At 32.4% G+C, this 27,116-nt stretch overlaps 1 protein-coding gene across 7 annotated transcripts in view; it reads right to left on the reverse strand.

The window, feature by feature from the left end:
• Positions 1 to 21,833: 21,833 nt before the first annotated feature.
• The window catches only part of LOC127730048 (uncharacterized), a 36,310-nt gene continuing 31,027 nt past the window's right edge, over positions 21,834 to 27,116 (reverse strand). For 4 of the 7 annotated variants that reach the window (XM_052238091.1, XM_052238090.1, XM_052238096.1 and 1 more), the window contains 4 exons: positions 26,972 to 27,031; positions 25,600 to 25,659; positions 24,078 to 24,350; positions 21,834 to 23,083 (listed from right to left, as the gene is read on the reverse strand). In XM_052238091.1, coding sequence (XP_052094051.1) covers positions 22,914 to 23,083; positions 24,078 to 24,350; positions 25,600 to 25,659; positions 26,972 to 27,031 — 563 coding nt within the window. In that variant the 3' untranslated portion in view covers positions 21,834 to 22,913. The remainder of the gene's footprint in view (positions 23,084 to 24,077; positions 24,351 to 25,599; positions 25,660 to 26,971; positions 27,032 to 27,116) is intronic. The other 3 variants (XM_052238092.1, XM_052238094.1, XM_052238093.1) reach the window with 3 other exon arrangements.

Raw genomic sequence — 27,116 nt, forward strand, 5'->3', positions numbered from 1 at the left:
AAAAGATACAATTTGTCATCCGGGTTCAATTTTTCCTCAAGTAATTCTTATATAGTGAAAATCTATTGACAAATTCATTACGGGTAGTAGAGTCAATAGGTTGGCCGTCACAGCAACTGATCAGGTGAGCTTGTCGCATAAATCTACACCATGATTTGAACATCAACCAAGTTCATTTTGGGTCAAATGTCTATTACTCTTATATAACTGATTATTAAAAAATTTACAGAAAATATAAAATTGATTTTTGTTGCTCTTATGATAAATGAACTAAAGGACACACTTAAACAGTAATTGCTGTCGTAACGTGTTAATGGATATCTGGTCGAGAATAAGGGAAAAAGTGAATAATCTCTTCATAAATTCAGGGCTAATATTGTAAACTCGAGACGCGTTTGTCTACAAAAGACTCATCAGTGACGCTCGAATAAGTCAAGAAGTCCAAATATAGTACTAAATTGAAGAGCATTGAGAACCTTGAGTAACTGTTTTAGATTTTTCTTTAAGGTAATTTCTTTTTAAATATGTATCTTTGCTGTGTATTTATAAATGCATATGGAAAAAAAATACATAGAACATCTTAACTTCTTTCTATATATTAGTTTTTATAGTGTTTGGGGTAGTCCAATTATTCATTTCTACTAAATCTTCTTATTTATAAGTTTTCGAGTACCACGATCCCTGAAACTTTAAATGAATTAGTTGTATTGCTTCTGTGTAATTAAACGATTTATAGTTTTGTCAATTCAACTTTAAAAAAATTGAAAGGAATTAATTTAATTAGAAAAAAGAATATCAAAGTATTTAACTATTTTTTTTCTCACATTAAAAGGTTGTTTAAATTATTGAACAAACATGATTTATACTTGTCGGTTTGTCGATTTGTATGCATTAACTTTATAGAAAGCGCTATTGTTCTGAATGAAATATCATTGATATGTTATTTTCTTCAATAAAATGCCATACAATAATAGATGGTTCTTTTTGTTTTAGCTCACATGGCCCAGAGTCCCGGTTTAGCTTTTCCTATCACTTGGTGTCCGTCGGCTGTCGTCGTTTCTCGTCGACCATTTACTTTTACAAAAATCTTCTCTGAAGAATTTTCTAGGCCAAATAAGACCAAACATACCATAATCATCCTTAGAGTATCTAGCTTAAAAAACATGTACACCGTTTCCGCTTACCAACCATCATTGTTGCAAGGCTAAAAATGGAACATAGGTTTTAATGAAATTCAAGAATTGTCTGTTATCTTGTAAACTGTTATTGTTATCTTGTCAATTATTTTTAGATAGAGCAAATTTGACAAGACGAAAAAGTTTAGAATGTCAAGATCTAATTACCTTTTATTAGAATAAAACCCGGACGTTTTCTTATAGGAGTTATTAAGTAGTGTATGCCTTTATATTTTTACAGTTATGGTTTTTTGCTTTTGAGAGAGCTGTCTACATATTCCATTATACTAATGTTCTATTTCTTTTACTGTATTTTAATTTTTGTGTCATTTGGTCTATTGTGGAGAGTTGTCTCATTGGCAATCATACCACATCTTCTTTTTATACTTAATAAATGAAGTAAAAAAACTTGAAATTATTCAAATAAAGATTTCTTACTGTTGTGCAATACACTGTGCTGTTGCGCAATACTTAGTAAATCTGTTGTCAGACTATATATAAACAATTAAAGTTCAATTAATTCCCAGTCGTATTAGAAATTTATGAAAATGTAAAGGGAGCTTACATCAATAGATATAAACAATTCACCAAAGTTTCATGAGAATTGCTGACAGCATTTTTGAGTTATTATCCGAAAACTGGAAAATCCCCCCTTTTTTAATGAATAAAACCCCATAACTCAGACATGTAAAATGTAAAATTTATAAAATTCTAAACGGAGCTTACATCAATAGATATAAACAATTCACCCCAAAGTTTCATACGAACTGCTGCAAGCATTTTTGATTTTTTGTCCGAAAACTGGAAAATCCCTCCTTTTTTATGAATAAAACCCTGTAACTCGGAAATGTAAAATCTAAAATATATAAAAATCGAAAGGGAGCTCATGTCAATAGATATAAACAATTCACCAAAGTTTTATACAAATTGGTTAAACATGTTGACGACGGACAGACAGACAACGGTTTACCATAATATGTCTCGTAAACGGACGTATAGAAATGACAGGGTGTCATACCACACCAAAACCTTCTGAAGGAAACACTAAGTTGGCAAACAAATTGGTTTTTTTTTCATTGACAACCCTGTATAACCTTGCAGCAGTATCGAGTCTATATGCATTACCTTGTATATTACATGTACATTGAACACCAGCTGGGGCAGTGGGACTTCAGCTCGTCCCATATCAGATAGATGATATTTGCCCGTCCAAAGTGGATGTGCTGCTTCGTTGCTTCTGGAGGTGACTGGGTCCATATAAATCAAGCCTTAATTTGTTCATTTTCTATTTTTCTCTTCATTTAAGTAAGTTTGATCGACCTGTCACATGTTATCTTCTCATATTTGGACAGTTTTCATATTGACCAATCAATACTTGCATTTTAACTTTCACTTTAAAAGAATGTCACATGACCAACAGAAAAAGTAATTTACAATGCATTATGGGAACTGATTTATCCAAATGAACCTTATTCAATAGGAAAACATAATCCATATCAATCGAGCCTCAAGTTGTTCATTTTTCTCTTCATTTAAGTAAGTTTAATCGACCTGCCACTCGTTATTTTCTCATATTTGGACAGTTTTCACATTGACACATCAATACTGGCATTTTAACTTTCACTTTAAAATATTGTGACATGACGAACAGAAAAAGTAATTTACAATGCATTATGGGAGCTGATTTAAGCAAATGATCCTATTCAATAGGAAAACATAATCTAACACCTCGTTCATTTATGATGCAAATAAGCTGAATGGCCGAGTGTGTTCAATTTGAAAATAAGAGTTAAAATGCCGGACTCACAAAACAGACATGGACGTCCGAGTAATCTCGGACTATGAGTATGAGTTTTGGGCAATTTGTAGGGGAGGGGGCGGAGGAGGGTTCAACTTCAACGTCAAGGGAAGCAAATGCTCTTTATATTATGCGTGTTTCAAAAATTAAGGAAAAATTACACAGAGAGTTGAGTCATTTTTTTCAGAAAGTTAAATAATGACTTATGTAGACATTCTAATTCTATAAAAAAAAATTCACAACTACTGCAACTACTGAACACGAACAATGGTACTTTGTCTATGAAACTACACTATGACATCTGATCTGCAAAACCTACAAACAGACACAGTTATATCATCAAATAGTGAAATATAAGATTGATTGCACCTTGTATGGATAGTTCCGACACGTGTAACATGGGGAGCCCGTTTGTTTACAAATAATAATGTCACGTGATCACGCAGTGACGTCACAAATTTTTATCGTCCGCCATTATTCTTATTGCACAATTACTGTAATTACACAATTCACAAATGCATAACCAATTTATCTTGCGGACATGCAATGGGAATGCGCACGGTTATCAAAAACTACAAAAATATTGCATGTACAGTTAATGAAAAAGTTATTTCATCAAATAGATAAGATTTTCACTCATGACACAAATCGACTGGGTTGCCATTCTGTCATCGGGGATAATTGATAAATGGGATTAAATTGACCGCCAAGAAGGTCTAGAGAACTACCTCTGGAGAACCTTAACATTAATAAGTAATACTTACCAAAATTTCTCTATACTAAACGCTATATTCTATTGGAAAATTTCAGGAAGACGCTGATAAACTTATTTGGTGATACAGGTTATTTTCTTGTTTTGGCGCGAAATATTCTTATTCTTAATGCTTGACGCAACAAAATTTGTATAGAATTATATTTAACTAAAGCTCAGCGTAAATATGCAGAAGCATGACAATACATTAATGATTAAATGTGTAAATATTTCTGTAAAAGAATATAATTTTACTTTACCAGTATACTTCACTTAGAATTACATTTGAGCGCAAGAAAATCTCCTTGTGAATCGGCTGAATCCCGGGGTCGAAGGTCAACATATCAACGGAAATTTTTGCGTGTGCTTGCGTTGCTTTACATCGAGGCCACAGCTTTTCAACCAATCGGGAAATGTTTACTTGGGGCAAAAATCTATTTTTACAGCAGGTTTTGACATGTTTATATCGGGATTATAGAAAAATGGAATGTTGTTGATAGATACAAAACAGAAAATGATGAACACTTTTAGCAAAAGATAAATTGGATCGGGGGTCTGTGTATTCACATTATTTGTACAACTCTCCCTACTCTTGGGAAGCGTGTGCTTTACATCGAGACTTGCGTTGCTTTACATCGACGCCATAGTAGTTCATCCAATCGGGGAATGTTTATTTGGGGCAAACATCTATTTTTACTGCAGGTTTTGGCATATTTTAATCGAAATTAGAGAAAAATGGAATGATGTTAGGAGATACAAAACAGAAAATGATAAATACTTTTAGCAAAAGATGAATTGGATCGGGGTTCTGTGTATTCACATTATTTATACAACTCTCATTACTGATGGCAAAAAATGGAATTTCCGTGACCTAAATGGTTCGCAAAAATGAATAGTTTTATATATAGTGTAATAAATAACGATTTTCACCTTTTTCCGATTTTGGCTATTATTCATACAACCATAATAGATAGAGGGAAACTGTGAAAGTCAAAAATGATCAGCAGGACACGATCTACAAATCAATTAATTGCAAAATTCGTCAGTTGACTCCTTAAAGGAGTAATTGCCTTTAAAGGCTGATATTTCTTTTTTTTTGCGTTTTTTCTTGAAAGTATTTGAAATATTCTCATTGTATTGTTTCAACTTCATGTAAAATTAACAGGTGAACAATACAGGCTCATTGGAGCCTCTCGTTTTATTGTCGTGCGGTTTCATTCCTTTCTGCGATTATGTTGTATGGGATAGTCTCAATTGTAATCATTCCATGAATTCTTATTTTAATAAAAAGGTATGATAAGCACTACATCTGAAAGATTAAGATATGAATTCGAAAGCTCAAATCAATATCTAACTATTGAAACAACTCTATAAAGTAAAGAATGGTGAAATGGTTGCATCAACAAGTTATTGCACCATTCCATAAAGGTCTACATGCTTTTTGTGCTCTTGGAAACAATGTGGATATACTTTAAAGGGGAATGGCATATATAACGTATTCAAAAACGATATTCCGAAAAAAGAAAGCTTCGCATTTTGTGGATTATCAATTTCAAAAGAGATCTAACTGACGAAAGGGACAAAAAGAGACAGACGATACCAAAGGAGTAATAAAACCAAAAGACAAAGAATATTGACAACACCATGGCCAGAAAAATGACAACACCATGGCCAAATAGAAAAATGACAACACCATGGTCAATAAGAAAAATAACTACACCATGGCCATTAAGAAAACGAAATGCATGCAATCTGTCTTTAAACAATACATATAAAACTAAGAAATGACCAATTAAGGCGACCGATGCGCACAACATATACCATGAAAAACCCTAGGTACAAAATAAACATTCAAACTTGAAATTAAGAGTTGTGTCCAATGCAAACGAAATATATCATTTGTACTCTTAATCTAATAAAAGTCTTTAACAATGTAGCGCCAATGATCCTCCGTTCTTTGCTCCGTTTTACTCCCATGTTCTCTTATTCGGAAAATGAGAATCATTGAAAGGTTGAAAATGATTAGATAAACAAAATCAGCAAATAACACTGAAACAGGTCTATGGCGATAAGAGAGAGACTAAAGATACCAAAGGGACATCAAACGTATAAGACTAAATTACCTGACTACTCCATGGCTAAATAAAAAAAGACCAACAAACTAACAACAGTTCACAAACATAACATAGAAAACTAAAGAATGAGCAATTCAAAATTTAAGTTAGTGTACGGTTTCATTGCTCTCATATAGTTTGCAAAAACAAAACGCAATGCATTTCATTTCCAATATCAAAATATAAGAAAGAAAAAAATTATTTAGAAGATTAAAAGATATAGGATATAGGCAGCCCAGTAGTCATCACTTCTGTGTTGACATCAAATATTATTGATCGGGCAATTGTATAAATGTATTGCTTACAGAACTTTGAATTCTTCGAATTACTAAAGATTTTCTATCCTAGGCATGGATAACCTTATCCGTATTTGACACAAGGTTAAAAGTTTTGGGTTCTCAATGCTCTTACAATTCGTAATTGATTTGTCTTGAACACTATTCTGATTCGAGGGTCAATGACGAGTTCTCTGAAGACGAAACGCTCGTCTGGTACAAAATTATAAGCTTGGTATATGTGATGTGTTTGGTAATGAAATTTCAATTTGTCCCATTGTCATCTTGATCGATGGACTAACTAGAGTTAGATTTAATAATCCGTTCAGGAAAAGAACAAGCCTCTTAAATAATTGTATAATAATTAAATGCAAACAAAATAACACTATTATTCCATATCAATACATTTATCACAGTGTATGAAGACAAACTCAAATACTTAACCTCTTGTGATACAAAATCATGCCGTTCTACACTCAAATATCGTTTACTGCACTTTGTGGGAGATTTGTCTAGCAACTTAACATATTGGGCGACTTGGTCCTTTGCAATGATACCAATAAACTGTGCGGAATTTTTGTAGCGAAAAAAGCATATGCTGTTAGACAGATAGCTCATTTTACAGTTTTATCAATAACAGAATTTAGTAAAAGGAAGCAAACTTCATTAGATTTCCATCCGTGTCGACGTCAAAGTCTGTAGATTGCCTATGATAGGCAAATTCACTACAATAATAGTTAAGATACATATAACAAAGTATTGATCAATATAGGTGGAGCAACATCTGGCAAAAACATGAGAGATTATACACCTACCTTAATTTTCAGTGTTAGTTTTAGCCATTTACCATATATCATACAAATAAGAGTGAAAATTGTATTTGAACAATTGTTCATTAAGAATGATTCTGGTGATTATGTTATCAAGGGCATTAGATTCCTGGTAGACATTTCGTTTTTTCCACAAATAAAGCAATTTCTGAAAAATAAGAGAGTATTCAAAAAGAAAAGCCTTCCTCGTCGCTAGTGCAAATAAACAAATATGAGAGTTAACCAGATTTATCAGTGTAAAAATGGATAAAGTACATATATATTGTACATTTAAGAATGTGATATTATTTGACGCTTTAATTTAAGGAGATATATAGTAATAAGGAGATGCGATATGACTTTCAATGAAACAACCAACTACAAAACGGTGACCTATAGTTGTTAACATCTATGTCATTTGGTCTCTGGTGGGGAGTTGTATCATTGGCAATCATACAAAATCTTCTTATTTTATATATACAAAGGCCTCAGCCTAACCAAAATGTGAAACATTTCAAAAAAGAAAACCAACAGCGATCTAGAACCAACAAACGAAAAACAAATAAGGCAGACAGCCTTAAGTCAATTCGGTTCGTTTATAGTCTGAGCGTCTTTATTAGGCATTATATAATGCCCTTAACAAATGAAAACATAAAAGAAAAGGATAACTAGCAACTCTATTAAACAGATAATATACTGAATTTGTTTTCAGACTTCAAGATAACTTTTAATACCAATACAATACGGAATATAGGAATCACTAACTACAGATATGTTCAGTTTTTCGTACCACAATCCCCTCCTCTTTTCTCAATCGTGTAAATACTGAACGCAATTTAACAAGCTATCTTTACTTTCCATGAGCAACACAAGGTGTCAATTTTTGGCCCAAATCTTTAGTCCTTACGGAGAATCTATATTCTAACCTATTTTTTTACGAGAGGCTTGTGTTGTCCAAAATCTAGTTTTATTTGTAGTGTTTTATGGATTGTTAGTGTATTCATCTTTTTGTCTTTTGGTTATACTGCTTCTTTTATTCCACTTATAGTTGTTGATTGTCATTTTGATATATTTATAGTCTTATGTTGTACTGTTACACCACTGTCCCAGACTAGGGGGAGGGTTGGCGCTTTCAAACGAGTTTAACCCCGCCACATTCTGTATGTGCCTGTCCCAAGCCAGGAGCCTGTAATTCAGTGGTTGTCATTTGTTGCTGTTTAACATATTTGTTTTTCGTTAATTATTTTGTACATAAATTAGGCTGTTTGTTTTCTCGTTTGAATTGTTTTACATTTGTCATTTCGGGACCTTTCATAGCTGACATTGCAGTACGGGTTTTTATCATTGTTGAATGCCGTACGGTGACCTAAAGTTGTTAATTTCGGTGTCATCTGGTCTCTTGTTGAGAGTTGTCTCATTGACAATCATACCGCATCTTCTTATTTTTATTTTTTGTCATAACACTAATGCTTATGTTTTTGAAACTGACTTTGACCCAAGCGCACAAGGTAAGTGATGGCGACTAGTCTGCATAAAGCACCAAGATACATGAAGAAAGTGCATGTACGATGACAGTGATGAGTTTGTTTAAAAAAAGATAAACTCTTGTCACAAAATGACACGGCAAACCTTTAAAAACTATTGTGTATACAGTAAACTTTCGTAAAGTGTTGAACTTTCTTCAACTTTATTTTAATATAACACCCTCTCCAAAAAATATAGTGTTTATTTAAATAGTTCGGTAACATCGTTTGATTGGAAAAAATATCCTTATGTTATTTCTTTAATCATGAGCTTTTGTTCAATTTGATAAAGGAGATTTTTCGTTTTTACCCTATGATATATATATATATATATATATATATATATATGTTTCATATCATAAAAAAGAGAATGGAAATGGGGAATGTGTCAAAGAGACAACAACCCGACCATAGAGCAGACAACATGTACAGATTCTCTAAATAACCGTGATAATATTTCAAACAAAGAAGAATTGTATGCTAGCATAACTGATCCATTGCACTAGCGTATACGTATAAAATGTGCTTCATTTAATCACCATTCTCTCAAATTTGGATAATTTATAAAATAAACTAAAGAAACTTTATAATATGCTAGAACATTAAACAAACGATCGAAAAGAAATCAACATATGATTCAAAAAGAACGCAAGATGGAGATAGAGTACTAAATAAATAAAATTACAGATGTCTGGTTGACATAGCAAGTCGACTTAATATCAATTATACAACGAGCAAACAAAGTGTTTGATGTCAAATAAGAAAAAACGAAACTTGATCCTTATACCGAGAAGTTAAGTTATAATATAATAGATATAACTACTTCATAGGGAATGTTTGCAATACGCAGGTAAGTTTCTAATTTAATAGCATATGATGTCATACTGGGTGCATATGGACCTCGTCCAATCTGATAAAGTATTACTGTATCTGGTGGATGAGCCTTCCTAAAAAATGCATGTACAGGTTGTTTGGGTGCTTTGCTTTTTATTTGTTTTTATTTTTTTGTTGCATCTTTTTTGTAACAGGTAAACTATATTCCCGGGCTTGTATTTCCTATCATGATTTCCTTGATAGAGGGTTGATGCTCACAAGAAAGCTATTAAACCAAGAGTTCCAAATTGTGAAGTTGAAATCATCCCTCCGTAAATTTTACGGACGCCATCACGAGTTGGTTAACCGTTATGGAATATCCGTTTCACAGATGATAGGGGATATGTTCCTAACGTCGTAACTACAAACCCGTTCCCTTTTCACGAATGTGACATACCGAATTAGACTATTTACCGAGTTTGTACTAACATGAGCAACACGACGGGGGCCACATTTGGAGCACATATGCTTACCCTTCCGGAGCACCTGAGATCACCCCCAGTTTTTGGTGGGGTTCGTGTTGCTTAGTCTTTAGTTTTCTGTGTTGTATTTTGTGTTCTATTGTTTTTCTGTTTGTCTTTTTCTTTTTTGGCAATAGCGTTGTCACTTCATTTTCGATTTATGAGTTTGAATGTCCCTCTGGTATCTTTCGCCCCGCTTTAATAATACTTTCAGCATATGCTAACGTTCTGGTTCAAATTAAAAAAAAATTATCAGTCGAAAAGCAAATTTATCTTTTTGAGAAAAATATTTCGTAATTTAGAATAGCACTTTATCACAATAAAGTATCTTGCAGTCCATTCATAGGTTCATAGTTTAATAGATAGGACGGTAAAAATCGAAGGGCATATGATAAGGTAAACACATATATTCAAACAAATTTCATTGATTTTTTTTGGTTTACATAAACATTGATACCGATAAAAATGCATCTCGATGTTACTTAAGTTGGTTTACATTCTCATTTGAAAACAGTAAATTGTTAAATACATTATTATATATGATGTTTTAGAAAATGGAAAAACAACATGATCAATATAGTACGTCAACGTTCAGATCTTCTCAAATATATTTTTGCTTTGAAGTGCTCGCAGGGTATTTATAACTGTGCTATAGTTATAATTTATCTTGATGTTCAGTATATAACGTACAAAAAAGATAATATTGATAATATTGTAGAGTTGATGAAATTATGTGAATATAAAGAACGTAACTTACTAACGTTCAGTTCTCCTTGAAGACATTTTGGATTTTGATGACTCTGAACAACACCGTCTCATTTCGAAATGTGGAACAAATGGCTGCAAAACTTGTGAAATTTTAATAACAGATGCTCAATTCACTAACAATTTAACTAAAAAGTCTTATTTTACTAGAAGTTACGATCATCTGAATTGTAAATTTATAAATGCCTTCTATGGATTAGAGTGTAACCTTTGCGGATTGGTTTACGTCGGTAAAACGAAAGGAAGGCTAAATAAACGTATGTGCGGCCATAGATCAGATATAAACCTCAAAGCAAACGACATTCTGTACCAGCATTTTAATCATCCTGATCATTCCATCGTCTCTATGACAGTTCGTATTATCGAAAAAATATACTACAAGACTAACAATCCTCAACTTGCAACGCCTCTGCGTAGACAATTGGGAACTGCGACACCATATGGTTACAATGACAAAATTGATGGTATAGGTATTCTATCTAGTCCTTCCTGTAGCTCGGTGAATGGGATGAATATATTCAACTCTACTCCTCGACGTAGACGCAGTCATGGTCATCGTCTTTATACATCACCTACTTTGCATGATGTCTCTATTAATGACTTGCTGCCATTTATACAAAAGCCGTTAGGTATTCATCACATTCGTACGAAACTTTATTCTTTATCCCTTTCAAAACTTCATTCTCTGTTCAATTTATGTTTGGAAACCACTGTTACAAACCCTCATTCAAACCAATACAAACTTACAGCTATCATTTCGGATATTGCAAGTCACAGACTTTTCAAACCAGTTCGCATTGGAAAAGATGAAAAAGAGAAAATATCTTTTCTTAAACTTTCCTTTGCCAACAAAGGTCTCGATGGCGTCAATTTAGGCAATATCCTTCATCATAAATTAGTTCAGTCGAAAATACCTCCTTTTTTTAAAGATCAGTCTGTACCAATAATTTCTTATACCTATACCAAACCAATTGCAACTGAAATTTTCAATTACAAACACGTTTTGCAGGATCTCAACATTGACCTCCTGATTGCACCTGTGCTAGTTTCCCATTCACATATAATCCGGCTGGCCATGTTATTACCGGAGATCTCGACATTGTCTATAACACTTCCCTGCGAAATTTTTTATCCAAAGGTCCGAAATATCGTGAGCCTTAATCCATCAATTGGAAATACAACTTCAAAATACTGATGGATTCAGTCGAGAACTATGCCAGGTAATGGGCTAAACGCGAGAAAGAAGACGTAGATACTCTTTCCGAATGGATTAAGGCTGTGAGGTCGTTGATACAAATTCGAATTAAGAATTTAAATGGGTCTATTAATACCCACGCTACGTCTATTTTTAAAGACCCAAATGTTGCAAAACACTTGTCCTACCTCCATGGCAAATATGTTGTTGTCCCCTCAGATAAAGCCCCAAACAACATCGTTTTGTGTGTAAATATCATTACATAAACTGCTTGATAAATGAATTAGGTATTGACAATTCATTTGGAAACTCAACATATCCCCTCACGAAACTTACAAAAGAGGAAATCATAGATAATCATAGGTCTGTTCTATGTTCCTTTGGAATTTCAACCAAAGATGAAGAACTGGATCTTCCATCACTGTATTGGATACCTAAACTACATAAGTGTCCTTACAAACAACGGTATATTGCTTGGTCTTCCAAGTGCTCCACGAAACCACTTTCTAAATTATTAACATCTCTTTTATCAGCAATCAAAGCCGGGCTTTAAAGTTAATGTGAAACTGCCTATTATAGAGGTGGCGTGAATCAGATGTGGATACTTAAAAATTCCAAAGATCTTTTAGAGTACATACAATCTAAGACTCTCTCATCTTGCAATAGTATTAAAAAATTTGACTTTTCTACACTTTACACAAGTATTCCCCATTCCAAACTAAAAGACAAATTGAAAGAGTTGGTATTACTTTGTTTCATTAAAAAGAATGGCGAACGTAGATACAAGTATCTTGTCTTGGGGAGGGATAAATCCTACTTTGTAAAGAATCACTTTGATTCAAACAAAAAATTCTCTGAAACTGACATTATCAAGATGCTTGATTTCTTGATTGACAACATATTTGTTACGTTTGGAGGACGTGTTTTTCAACAGACTGTCGAAATTCCAATGGGAACCAATTGTGCCCTCTTCTCGTCGACTTGTTTTCTTTATTATTATGAGGCTGACTTTATACAGGAACTTCTTAGGAAGAAAGATAAGAAGATAGCAATATTTTAATTTTACGTTAAAACGCGAGAAAGAAGACGTACATACTCTTTCCGAATGGATTAAGGTTGTGAGGTCGTTGATACAAATTCGAATTAAGAAATTAAATGGGTCTATTAATACCCACGCTACGTCTATTTTTAAAGACCCAAATGTTGCAAAACACTTGTCCTACCTCCATGGCAAATATGTTGTTGTCCCCTCAGATAAAGCCCCAAACAACATCGTTTTGTGTGTAAATATCATTACATAAACTGCTTGATAAATGAATTAGGTATTGACAATTCATTTGGAAACTCAACATATCCCCTCACGACACTTACAAAAGAGGAAATCATAGATAATCATAGGTCTGTTCTATGTTCCTTTGGAATTTCAACCAAAGATGAAGAACTGGATCTTCCATCACTGTATTGGATACCTAAACTACATAAGTGTCCTTACAAACAACGGTATATTGCTTGGTCTTCCAAGTGCTCCACGAAACCACTTTCTAAATTATTAACATCTCTTTTATCAGCAATCAAAGCCGGGCTTTGAAGTTAATGTGAAACTGCCTATTATAGAGGTGGCGTGAATCAGATGTGGATACTTAAAAATTCCAAAGATCTTTTAGAGTACATACAATCTAAGACTCTCTCATCTTGCAATAGTATTAAAAAATTTGACTTTTCTACACTTTACACAAGTATTCCCCATTCCAAACTAAAAGATAAATTGAAAGAGTTGGTATTACTTTGTTTCATTAAAAAGAATGGCGAACGTAGATACAAGTATCTTGTCTTGGAGAGGGATAAATCCTACTTTGTAAAGAATCACTTTGATTCAAACAAAACATTCTCTGAAACTGACATTATCAAGATGCTTGATTTCTTGATTGACAACATATTTGTTACGTTTGGAGGACGTGTTTTTCAACAGACTGTCGAAATTCCAATGGGAACCAATTGTGCCCTCTTCTCGTCGACTTGTTTTCTTTATTATTATGAGGCTGACTTCATACAGGAACTTCTTAGGAAGAAAGATAAGAAGATAGCAATATTTTAATTTTACGTTAAAACGCGAGAAAGAAGACGTAGATACTCTTTCCGAATGGATTAAGGTTGTGAGGTCGTTGATACAAATTCGAATTAAGAAATTAAATGGGTCTATTTATACCCACGCTACGTCAATTTTTAAAGACCCAAATGTTGCAAAACACTTGTCCTACCTCCATAACAAATATGTTGTTGTCCCCTCAGATAAAGCCCCAAACAACATCGTTTTGTGTGTTAATATCATTACATAAACTGCTTGATAAATGAATTAGGTATTGACAATTCATTTGGAAACTCAACATATCCCCTCACGACACTTACAAAAGAGGAAATCATGGATAATCATAGGTCTGTTCTATGTTCCTTTGGAATTTCAACCAAAGATGAAGAACTGGATCTTCCATCACTGTATTGGATACCTAAACTACATAAGTGTCCTTACAAACAACGGTATATTGCTTGGTCTTCCAAGTGCTCCACGAAACCACTTTCTAAATTATTAACATCTCTTTTATCAGCAATCAAAGCCGGGCTTTAAAGTTAATGTGAAACTGCCTATTATAGAGGTGGCGTGAATCAGATATGGATACTTAAAAATTCCAAAGATCTTTTAGAGTACATACAATTTAAGACTCTCTCATCTTGCAATAGTATTAAAAAATTTGACTTTTCTACACTTTACACAAGTATTCCCCATTCCAAACTAAAAGACAAATTGAAAGAGTTGGTATTACTTTGTTTCATTAAAAAGAATGGCGAACGTAGATACAAGTATCTTGTCTTGGGGAGGGATAAATCCTACTTTGTAAAGAATCACTTTGATTCAAACAAAAAATTCTCTGAAACTGACATTATCAAGATGCTTGATTTCTTGATTGACAACATATTTGTTACGTTTGGAGGACGTGTTTTTCAACAGACTGTCGAAATTCCAATGGGAACCAATTGTGCCCTCTTCTCGTCGACTTGTTTTCTTTATTATTATGAGGCTGACTTCATACAGGAACTTCTTAGGAAGAAAGATAAGAAGATAGCAATATCCTTTAATTTTACGTTAAAACGCGAGAAAGAAGACGTACATACTCTTTCCGAATGGATTAAGGTTGTGAGGTCGTTGATACAAATTCGAATCAAGAAATTAAATGGGTCTATTTATACCCACGCTACGTCAATTTTTAAAGACCCAAATGTTGCAAAACACTTGTCCTACCTCCATAACAAATATGTTGTTGTCCCCTCAGATAAAGCCCCAAACAACATCGTTTTGTGTGTAAATATCATTACATAAACTGCTTGATAAATGAATTAGGTATTGACAATTCTTTTGGAAACTCAACATATCCCCTCACGACACTTACAAAAGAGGAAATCATGGATAATCATAGGTCTGTTCTATGTTCCTTTGGAATTTCAACCAAAGATGAAGAACTGGATCTTCCATCACTGTATTGGATACCTAAACTACATAAGTGTCCTTACAAACAACGGTATATTGCTTGGTCTTCCAAGTGCTCCACGAAACCTCTTTCTAAATTATTAACATCTCTTTTATCAGCAATCAAAGCCGGGCTCCAAAGTTATTGTGAAACTGCCTATTATAGAGGTGGCGTGAATCAGATGTGGATACTAAAAAATTCCAAAGATCTTTTAGAGTACATACAATCTAAAACTCTCTCATCTTCCAATAGTATTAAAAAATTTGACTTTTCTACACTTTACACAAGTATTCCCCATTCCAAACTAAAAGACAAATTGAAAGAGTTGGTATTACTTTGTTTCATTAAAAAGAATGGCGAACGTAGATACAAGTATCTTGTCTTGGGGGGGATAAATCCTACTTTGTAAAGAATCACTTTGATTCAAACAAAAAATTCTCTGAAACTGACATTATCAAGATGCTTGATTTCTTGATTGACAACATATTTGTTACGTTTGGAGGACGTTTTTCAACAGACTGTCGAAATTCCAATGGGAACCAATTGTGCCCCTCTTCTTGTCGACTTGTTTCTTTATTATTATGAGGCTGACTTCATACAGGAACTTCTTAGGAAGAAAGATAAGAAGTTAGCAATATCCTTTAATTTTACGTTCCGCTATATAGATGATGTTCTCTCACTAAATAATACAAAATTTGGTGACTATGTTGAACGAATCTATCCCATCGAACTAGAGATAAAGGATACTACAGATACAGTTAAATATGCCTCATATCTTGACTTACATCTAGAAATTGACAATGAGGGTCGGTTGAAAACAAAACTTTATACTTCACAACTCGTCCGCTATGCCCGTGTCTGTTGTGACGTTTTTGATTTTAACGAACGTAATCTATGTATTACTGGTAAATTATTAAGCCAGGGATTTCGTTACCACAAATTACTTAAAACCTTTACTAAATTCTTCAACAGATATAAAGATTTGGTTTTGAAGTTTGGTTGTACCTGTAGAAAACTTATTTCAAACGGGATTGCACATCCTCATTTTTACGGCAATATTTTTTACCGTGCCCGGAAATTTAGAAACGATCCTGGTAAACTTATCGATCCTTTAAATAAACTTATTCTAAAAGGTTACCAATTCAACACTGTAATTGTATCATTAAATATTGTTTTTATTGGTACTAATATTGATTTTGTTTTCAGTAAAAACGGACTGCAATAAATTTTGATTCACTGCAATTTTCATTCTCATAATGGATTGTTTTGAATCATTGCAAAATGGCTAAAAGTTTATGTTTTTTCGCTAAAAACCTGTGTTTTAAATTTAATGTATGATTACTTACATATATCTTTTTAAATAACCATTTCATAAAAAGAAACAATTCGCATCCATGTTGAAAAACCTTAATTTCTTTTGTGCCAGAGAAACTGCATTCAGCTTTTCAATAATTCAGCTGAATACAATTTATCTATTAAAGAAATAAGATAAGAAAATTCCGAACTGGTTTAGTATCATCCTGCAATAAAAAGAAAAGAAATAACATCTTTGCTATAAATTTAGCATTCCCTTTTTATATATAATACACAATACATTTATATATTAAAACTAAATTTTTAGCCTACCGAAAATTTTAATTCAAAACTCTTACGGCTAAAATTTTAGCTGCCAAAAAAAAAGATTCAATTTATGAAACTAAAATTTTAGCATTCTTCGAAATTTGAACAAGTTCTTATAATATTAAAGTTACATGATATAAAATGCTAAAGTTTTAGTTTTTTACGAAATTGTATGATGATACAGTAAATGTAAAATATTTCACATATGAGGTACGTGTTATGTATATTATGTCTCAGGGGCAGATTAGGGAGGGGGGTAGATTCCTGGAACTTATGCTTTGACCCCCGTTCCCCCTTATGAAAATGGCTGGATCTGCCCCTGTATCTTGATTTAAGAATACTAAGTAACACAGGTACTTATTTACATGTAGGTTTCAAAGAAACACAATAGCTGCATTTGCATATTTGTGACACGGTATTATCGCTAAATGTTTGTTATCATCCTCCTTTTGTATACTTCAAATTCATATTGTATACTAGGCAGTACTGTTTATTATATGTTGTGTCCACATATATTATACGTCGTTTAAAAACAATATATAAACCATTAAGATTAAGTCAAGACAAGACAAACCTAACGAGGAGTCAGTTTGGCTTTGGACAGGCGATTGAAGATGTCCAAAATATGAATAAAAGAATACTTGAAAAAAATGTATAATAATCAACAATTGACTGAGCTGTTTGAACATATATATCAGCTATAGAACTTGTACATGAGCATATGGGTCCAGTAGATACTTTGTTTACATTTTCTCATACAAACAGATAGATAAACAAGTCAAATATAAGGAAATACTCACGTAAAAGATTCCTGATGTTTCCTCCTGTTTTGGTATGATTCTTTCTCTAAATAAAATTCTCATTGCAATTTATAAAACAGACAAATTTGATGTTTTTGCCATTTAACTATAAATAAAATATAAATTTGCGCCATTTTGAAGTCTTCAAAATTCTTTATCTTTCAAACGCTTTAGACAAAGGATAAATCAAGGACTTTTCAAACGTTCAGGTGAGTTCAGCATTAAAAGCGCCTTTATGTTTTGACTTTTGTCTCCTAAATGCTTGAATAATTGTATGACCTTTATATTATTTGTTTTTAAATGGTGTTTCAACAAAGGAAGCAATTATAATATATTTCCAATTTAATTTTTAATAACTGTTCTGATGTTAATACTTGATTTATTTCACTTGACTGGCGGTGTTTTACCGGTTTGCTCATCATGGACCAGTCCGTACATATACAGGTGTTTTTTTGGATAAATTCATCAATTAGTGTTCAGCTATTTGTCCCATACTAGTATCATACCGTCAGCTCTTTTGTATATCCGTTTTGTGACACTGATAAGTGATTAGAAATCAATTATAATTGTAACGGAAATCATCCTTATTGCACACATCTTCAAAAAGACTGTCCATATGCAAATTAAAGCGTAAGATCAGTTGAAATTACATTGGTAATAACATATATTATATCGACTTTTTTTATAAACCATGCCAGCAAAAAAAGGAGTTTTGATTCTGCAGTTCCTTCAAATTCTCTTCAATTGTCCAATTATAAATATTTAAATAAAAAAAACCTAAGATTTCAAGTCCACCAGGTGCAGCTGACCGTCAACTATGTTGTCTTATTTTTTTGTTCTTTTGGTCGAATAGCTCTTCAACTGTTTCTGTTGTTTTTTTTTTTACATCTTCGTCTTTCAAATATAAGGCTCTGAGCGTAAATGATTAAGATCAACCCGGAATAGCGCTTTGGACGCATGCGATATATACCTTATTTTCATTTTTTCTAACTATTGCAGAGATTTTTGTTGTCAACGGTTATCTTAGTCTGACCTCAGTCACAAACTGTTTTTATAAGTGCTGTAATATGAAATATATGACACAACGCAGAAGAGGATATAAGGTAAACTTTGTTTGGCAAAAGAGGGGCGAAAGATACTAGAGGGACAGTCAAACTCATAGATCGAAAATAAACTGACAACGCAATGGCTAAAAACGAAAAAGACAAACAGACAAACAATAGTACACAAGACACAACATAGAAAACTAAAGACTAAGCAACACAAACCCCACCAAAAACTGGGGGGTCTCATGTGCTCCGGAAGGGTACGCAGATCCTGCTCCACATGTGGCACCCGTCGTGTTGCTTATGTTATTTCAACAAACCTGGTAAATAGTCTCATTCGGTAGGTCACATTCATGAAAAGGGAAGGGGATTGTAGTAACCACGTAAGGAACATATCTGATATCATCTGTGAAACTGTTCATCCATAGCGGTTATTAACCAGCTCTTGATATCGTATCAATTTGGAGATATATACTCCGTATGCAGGCGCTGCTGGAATGTTGCTACTTAGACCCTCATTGTCAATGTGTAGATGTAAGTCAATATATGAGGCCGACTTAACTGTATCTGTTGTATCCTTTATCTCGTGTTCGATGGGATGGATGCGTTCAACATAGTCACAATAGCAATTGCAATAGTGGACAAAATGATACAGTAGTATGTGTTAACTCGTGCAAAGTCGTGATTTTTGGAAGGAAATACCGATGCTTCCGAATGTATATATAATATGCATGATTATTTATTTGTAATTCCGATTCTTCCACTTAAGCATGTTAAGCTCACTTTCTCATTCATTGGTGTAGGAAGAATGTCAACCATTAGAGAAAAGTCCGAAACAAAACAAAAAAAATAAGTCGACATTTCAAAATCAGAGATCAAGCAGAAGCCGCTGAAGAAGCATCCACAAAAGCACTCCAAAGACGCATTGTTTATGAAATGTAATGCAAGTTCTCCATGCTATCAATGCTAACAAACCCTTCAATTTTCGGCGAATGCTTATAATTTTGTGTTAAGGTTTGTAAAGGGAGCTGATGTTTAATGCTAGTACCATATGGCTTATTCACTCGTTGAAATTTCTAGAGAACACTTGTATTGATGACAGAAATTATAGGGTTCTGATATTTTGTGTGATTTGATATGCTAGAATCTTATTCAACATTTACACTAAACTTGATCTCTGCTTTTGAATAATCTCTTTGAACTGTTTCTGAGGCTAAATGTTATTTTTATTGTTTGATTAGATTTATGACTATTGAACAGCGGTATACTACTGTTGCTTTAAATACAATCAAAGAGTTTTTTCATGATAAAGGCTATACTGTAATATTCATATCCTTGTGTCTTTGGCTGGAACATTATAGTAGAACATTGGCAATCATGAAACCTAATTACCTAAACATAAAAGTTATTCCATGTCTATGGTTAATTACTTTGTAAGGAGGAAAATAAGAAAAAAACTGTTACGTTGAGAAACTTTAAAATACTCTAACAGTTTTTGTTTGCAGCCTTGATTTGTTTTCTTTTTATCGAATTATGACTGTTGAACATTGGTTGCCTATATTTGGAAATTTATTAAAAAATTAAAAAAACAAATTCCCATGAAATATTAAATAATCAATAGACCTTGAGACCTTAAATGCCACAATATTTTGAATGTTCATTCAAAATATGGCCTCTTCAAATCTTTTTTTTCTGTTTATTATTTTTCAGTATGTTTCGTCTATGAATAAATCAACAACTACTAGTAACTTATATATGATTAAAATAAAGACAAATGATATTCAATTGTGTACTAATCATTTATTAGCATAATAAACAAATAACAATGTGAAAGATGTAATACATGTAAACTATGGAATAACAGAATAACATTATCCAGGTCTGCCACCTGTTAATCGTTGTTGTCCTACTGGTAAATTACGGAAAGGGCTATTTGTAATAGGACCATGGTAAGGTGTTGCATAGGTACATTCTGAAAGCTGATTAAGTCTTTCATGTCTATATTCAGTGCATCTCAAACAAATGCAAACTGGTAAAATGTGCACTAAATAATGAGCATGACAGGTTTTAAGTTCGTGCAATAACCTCATAAAATCTTCTGCACTTATATGTCCCTGTGAATTTACTCCATGTAAATTAAGTAAATAAAACTCATTAATGACAGAACGATACATTGGTTTGATATAAAGTGAATGAATGGCAACAGCATTTTTTGCTCTGATTTTTCGTGGCAGAAGCAGTTTAACAAAGTCTGTTTCAAGTTTGAACTTTTCAATCAGTGGAACAAGATGAGCTGTTTTGCCCTCTCTACATCTTTTTACTTCATTATTGTCATTTAATAATTGTTTAAATAAAAAGCCTAATGTAAAATTGCGATTATACTCTGATAAAATAATTTCTATTTCTACAATATCATTTTCATTTTGCATTTGCATATAATTATTAACAACATCTAATAAAAACTCACTCCTTTTTAGTGCTAAATTAACTTTGGTCTAGGGCACAATGGTAACCACACTGGGTTCACCATCATGACCAAAGTTTAAATGAAGAATTAGCTTATTCATGATAGAATTGCAATATCCTTTTTCCTTTTTTCCCAACTATTTAATTATAGTTCCTTATTAAGAATTATATTCTTACCCACCCCAAAAAGGAAAAAGGATAAAAGCAGATATGTTTTCAAGATGCTTCTACACCATAGCAAACCTTCAGACAATCATGTGGATTTTGTTTTCAAAACACTCTTTGAATGTCCAAACATTTGGTCTTTACCCTTAAGGGTTAATCAATAATCAACAAGAGACAATTTGGAGCATAACCTCTTCATCCTGGCTGAACGCTAACAGTATGAAGATCGTTACACACCAATATTTGTCTTTTATTCAATTCAATAATTGGACAACTTGTATATCCGAGCAGAATGATTAGGTAAAAAGATTATCTCTATATACATTATGGTACATATTATGCAAAGAAAAAGAAAATTAAAGATGCATGATGCATGAATATTTTGACATTTATGTTGCAAAAGATTATCCACAAATTCTGAAGGTTCACAAAAAAGCTGATAATGTAACAGAATAAATAAAGACACAAATTATTAACAAAAAACTTAACATATTGTTTAAGCAAACAACAACAATAAAATATTAAAGTCACAAGATAGACTTTATTTATATATCATTATCCTCAAATCATAACTAAAATTAACTATAAGATTCCATCTCTATCAATCAATCTAGAATGCACTTCCTTTTTTTATAACTATAATAACTCAATCCAATTGGAGCAAAACCTCTTCATCCTGGCTGAACGCTAACAGTATGAAGATCGTTACACACCAATATTTGTCTTTTATTCAATTCAATAATTGGACAACTTGTATATCCGAGGAGCATGATTAAGTAAAAGTATTATATCTATATATAGTATAATGTAAAAATCAAGTTCATATTTGACTTGAACTTCTTTATATATATATAATAATTTCTTGCTGAAAAAATCCGGCTCAAGCAAAACTTTACAGAATTTGAACTTTTTTCTCAAGTTTCTTGGCCAATATACTTGATATAGGAGGGTAAACATTACACAGTTATAAAAACAATACTTATAGTTATGACTTTTTTTGTGCATAAATGAATACACATGACCTTAATGGAAAGAACTGTGCAATACACTCTTTTGTTTGTATTGCAGACTCATTTACTTGATGGAAAAAAATTTAACATTGAAAAATATTAGTGTAGAAAATTTGCAGACATGACATACATTAACACTATTGAAAAACTTTAGATAAATAATCAAGTCCCACAGAATTAATACACAACAATGTGTTCTCTTTCCTGATTTCTATTATTTGCTTAGCATTTGGTCATACTTATATTTAAGTTGCTACTATAACATAAAACAAGTTCTGCTGTCATAGAACTGCATGACTAAGCTAAAGGTCAAGATTTTCTTGAAGGGATTTTGTTATATATTAATATATTTACACTTTTTTCCTTATTCTATTACTGATTTTCATAAATTAGACAAAAAATATTTACAACTTTTTGAAATATCATAGTTTTATCATAAAAGTAGATATCCATTCAACTTATTTGAAATATGACACAAAGTATCCTGAATTTGTTGTTTCATATCAGATGAACTTATTTAAAACTTAACATATTACATATATTATTTTACAAGTTCTTTAGACATATCTTTCTTCTTTTTCTTTTTTTCTCTGTCTTATCAACATATGTTTTCAAGTTTTTAATAGTACCAATATCAGTCAGTCTTACTGTGCACTTCTTGGATTCTGTTGCATCCACTTTTTCATTTTTTGAAGAACAACTTGTTCTTTTTCTTCCTAGAAAGATAAATTTATTATATTAGCAAAAAAACTTTTATATTGCTTAAATCACATGACACATCAGGAACAGATAACTTTTCTTACTTTGTAAATACTTGGAAACTATATCATATATTCAGATCAACTTATACTTAGATTATCCAATTACAGTTCAAAACAACAACTTGTTTTTAATGAAACAAATATATTGTCCAAGGCATATAAAATATATTTTGGATCTTTCACTTTGATCTGCATTAGGATGCCAAAAACACAAATTCAGTCATTCAAACTGACAAAAAATTATTTCTGATTACCTTAAAAGAAAAGACAGCATTCCAATACCTTAGAAGAGATAGACAAGGTGTCATCACAATGTGTATGCTGTCTCTTACATTTGTATAAATGAATTATGGTCAACTATGCCCTTCAGTTCTTTTATATGTTTTGGATAATAATAGTGTGGCGTCGATTTTCACTGCACTAGTACACATTTTTTATAAGTTGCCAGCTAAAGGTGTTGGATTTTCTCTCTGTGTTGAAGACCCAAAGGGGGTCTTCATATGTTTCTGCTCTTTGGTTGGATTATTGCTTTTTTACACATTCCCAATTTCCATTATCAATTTTGTCATTATTTCAACTTCTTTAAATTTTGCATTATGAAGCTGAAATTTGTTTTCACACACCTTAAATCAGTTTAATCAGTTATCATTCATTTCAAAAATAACTATCAAAATAACAGCAAAGCACCTGAGAAAGATTGTTGCATAAGGAAACTAAACTATCACATTCATAAAACATCTGCCCTATGGTAAAGTAAATATCAGTGAGATGCAAACAATCTCTATTGGGTCCATTGTATTAAATACTAAGAGATATTATAAAACCTTCAGCCTTACACAATCTTCCAATTTTAAGTATATGGTGGCCATCTCAAAAATTTGAAGAGAAGCCACAGTCACCAATACAACCTTTGACTGATTTGATATTGTAAAAACTTCAGAATATTTACCATTTTCAGTAGTTTCACTAATCTTTCCACCTTGTCCAGTAGTTTCACCTATCTTTTCACTATCTCCAGTAATTTCACTAATCTTTTCACATTGTCCAGTAGTTTCACTAATCTTTTCACCTTGTCCAGTAGTTTCACTAATCTTTTCACCTTGTCCAGTAGTTTCACTAATCTTTTCACCTTGTCCAGTAGTTTCACTTATCTTTTCACCGTCTCCAGTAATTTCACTGGTCTTTTCTAAAATTGGGCACACATCTATAGCATCATTTAAATCTGAAAAAGTAAACATTTCATATGGTTAATTATCCATTTTTAGATGGTGACATTCCTTTTTCACCATCTTATGGTGTTTATATTTCAACTTTTACAATTTCGCTTGTGTATGTAACAATGTACTAGATTTTAGCGAAAGAAATCTATGTTTTTCTGAAAAATAATTACACAAGGGTTTTAGATATCATAAACTAGTCAAAACATTTACTAAATCTTATCATAAGTACAAGGTCATCATTCATAAATAGAAATCAGCATGCAGACTTCGTATACTTTCTAGTGTTTCAAATCCAATACGGTTAAATTATTTACAAACGCAAAAAAATGTCAGCTTTCAACTCAAAATCTTTAAAAAGACCTATTAAAAAAGGGATATATTTATGATTCTGTTTTCATGTTATTAAAGATGGCAAATTTTAGCTTTAATATTGATTCACTAATGGGGGTCATTGCAAGTGACAGGGTTATGTACTTCTCATATATTTTATGATGTAATGATACTTAATCACTAACAGGAGGAATTGAGATTGATATTCATATGATGAAGACATTAACTTTCAGTCAGTTTAATCCAAGTTTTGAGCTGGCCTGTCAGTAAATGCTAGTATTACTTTGTTAATTTATGTACCATTGTCATTTTTTTAGTTTCTTTTGTTACCTATTCTTTTACTGTGCATATTGCTGTGTGTTTGTATTTTCTGTATTGGCAAGAGGCATATGGGATATCTCAAAATAACATGTTTAACCAATCCCATTTTTGCACCTGTCCTAAGTTAGAAGCCTCTGGCCTTTGTTCATCTTGATTGATTTTTAAGTTTAGTTCATTAATATACTTCAGAGTTTAGATTGACATCAGTTATCACTAGACTAGTACACATTTTTTTTTAGGGCCCAGCTGTATTGAAGACCAATTGTGGCCTTTGGCTGTTTTCTGCTCTTCGGTCATGTTTTTGTCTGTTTGACACATTCCCTATTTCCATTCTCAATTTTACTTTGAATAAAATAACAATCTTAACCAATTGTTCAGAGACTTATATAGGTCTTTACATTCTTAATTACAAGTGGTATTAGTTGAAAAGAAACATAAGAAAGGTGAAAAGTAGACAATGAAGGTGTCAAAAAACAGTTAATCTTACCCTGATACTGAAAATATATGGTTTCTATGTATTTTCATTAAAAGCCCAGAAAAAAATTTGTCACATTAATTTAATCCGGATGTTAAAAATGTCTAGTTAAAATTCATACTCACCATATGTTGCTTTTACTGGAGAACTTTCCGCACTTGGTAAAATATTCAAATTTCTTCTCCCTACTAAAATCATTATCCAATAAAGTCCTTCAAACATATGTATACAGTATACTATATATTTATATGATTATTTTCAAAACTTTGCTCTGAATACTGTCAGTTGGTCATAAACAACCTTCTTTTCAAATTTCATAAAATTTCATGAAGGTTTGACACAATGTTTGATTTCTCAAAAGACTGTAACCACAGATTGAACCTTAAAGAGGGGCGAAAGATTCCAGAGGGACAGTCAAACTCATAAATTGAAAATAAACTGACAATGCTATGGTTAAAAACAATAAACAGCTGCGCCATGAGCGCATGACACGCCCGACGTCTTGTGTGAAAGTTTTATGCAATAATCATAAATAGTTTCTGAGAAAGTTTTAAGCAATAACCATTTATTGTTTTTGAGACACGACGGGACATGTGAAACCCCCCCACTCTGTTTTTTTTTTTACAAATATCACTAAAATAAAATTTTGTATGAAACCAAAGAGTATACAGGTCTTAAGATTAATATAACAAAGAAGTGTGTACAGTTTCAAGCAATAATCATAAATTGCTTTTGAGATACGGCGCGACATGTTAAAAAAAACCATCCCTTTTTTACAAAATACTCAATAACTCAAAAATAAAATTTTGAGTCATCACCAAAAAGTTTACAGATCTTCAGTTTAATATAACAAAGAAGTGTGTAAAGTTTTAAGAAATAATCTTAAATCGTTTTTGAGATACAGCGCGACATGTGAAAAAAAACACACCCCTGTTTTAGTTACAAAGTGCCCTAACTCAAAAAGTTTAAATCTTATTTTCACGAAAAAGTATACAGATCATTTGACCATCATAAAAAACAACTATATTAAGTTTCATGAAATTTAGATAAGTCGTTCTCAAGTTACGGTGCGACATGTTTACGCCGGACAGACAGACGGACAGACAGACAGACAGACGGACGGACGGACGGACGGACACCTGACATTTGTATACCATAATACGTCCCGTCAAAATTTGACGGGCGTATAAAAATGACAAACAGACAAACAATAGTACACAAGACACAACATAGAAAACTAAGCTAAGCAACACAAACCCCACCAAAAACTGAGGGTGATCTCAGGTGCTCTGGAAGGGTAAGCAGATCCATATAACTGTTGACAACGAAGTCAATAAAGCATGTATAGGATCACTTTGTTCTATAAACTAAACTTCAATCTAGTATCTGACATGCCTTATATTAATTCTTTTTCTTTGAAGTAGGCTAGACACATAGTTATATCTAGGACAACATAAAGCTGTAAATATACATACTGAAATAAGAAAATATACCTACCATCTGTTGCTTTTAATGGAGATCTGTCGTCACTTGTTGAGGATTTTTTTTCTGTTTTTCCTACAAATAGGTCATAACTTTAATCTTCATTACCTATAAATTATTATGAAACAAGACAACTACAGAAAAAAATTAGGCTTCAGGT

Source organism: Mytilus californianus, unplaced genomic scaffold (assembly GCF_021869535.1).
Source record: "Mytilus californianus isolate M0D057914Y unplaced genomic scaffold, xbMytCali1.0.p SCAF_2, whole genome shotgun sequence".
Classification (NCBI taxonomy): Eukaryota; Metazoa; Mollusca; class Bivalvia; order Mytilida; family Mytilidae; genus Mytilus; species Mytilus californianus.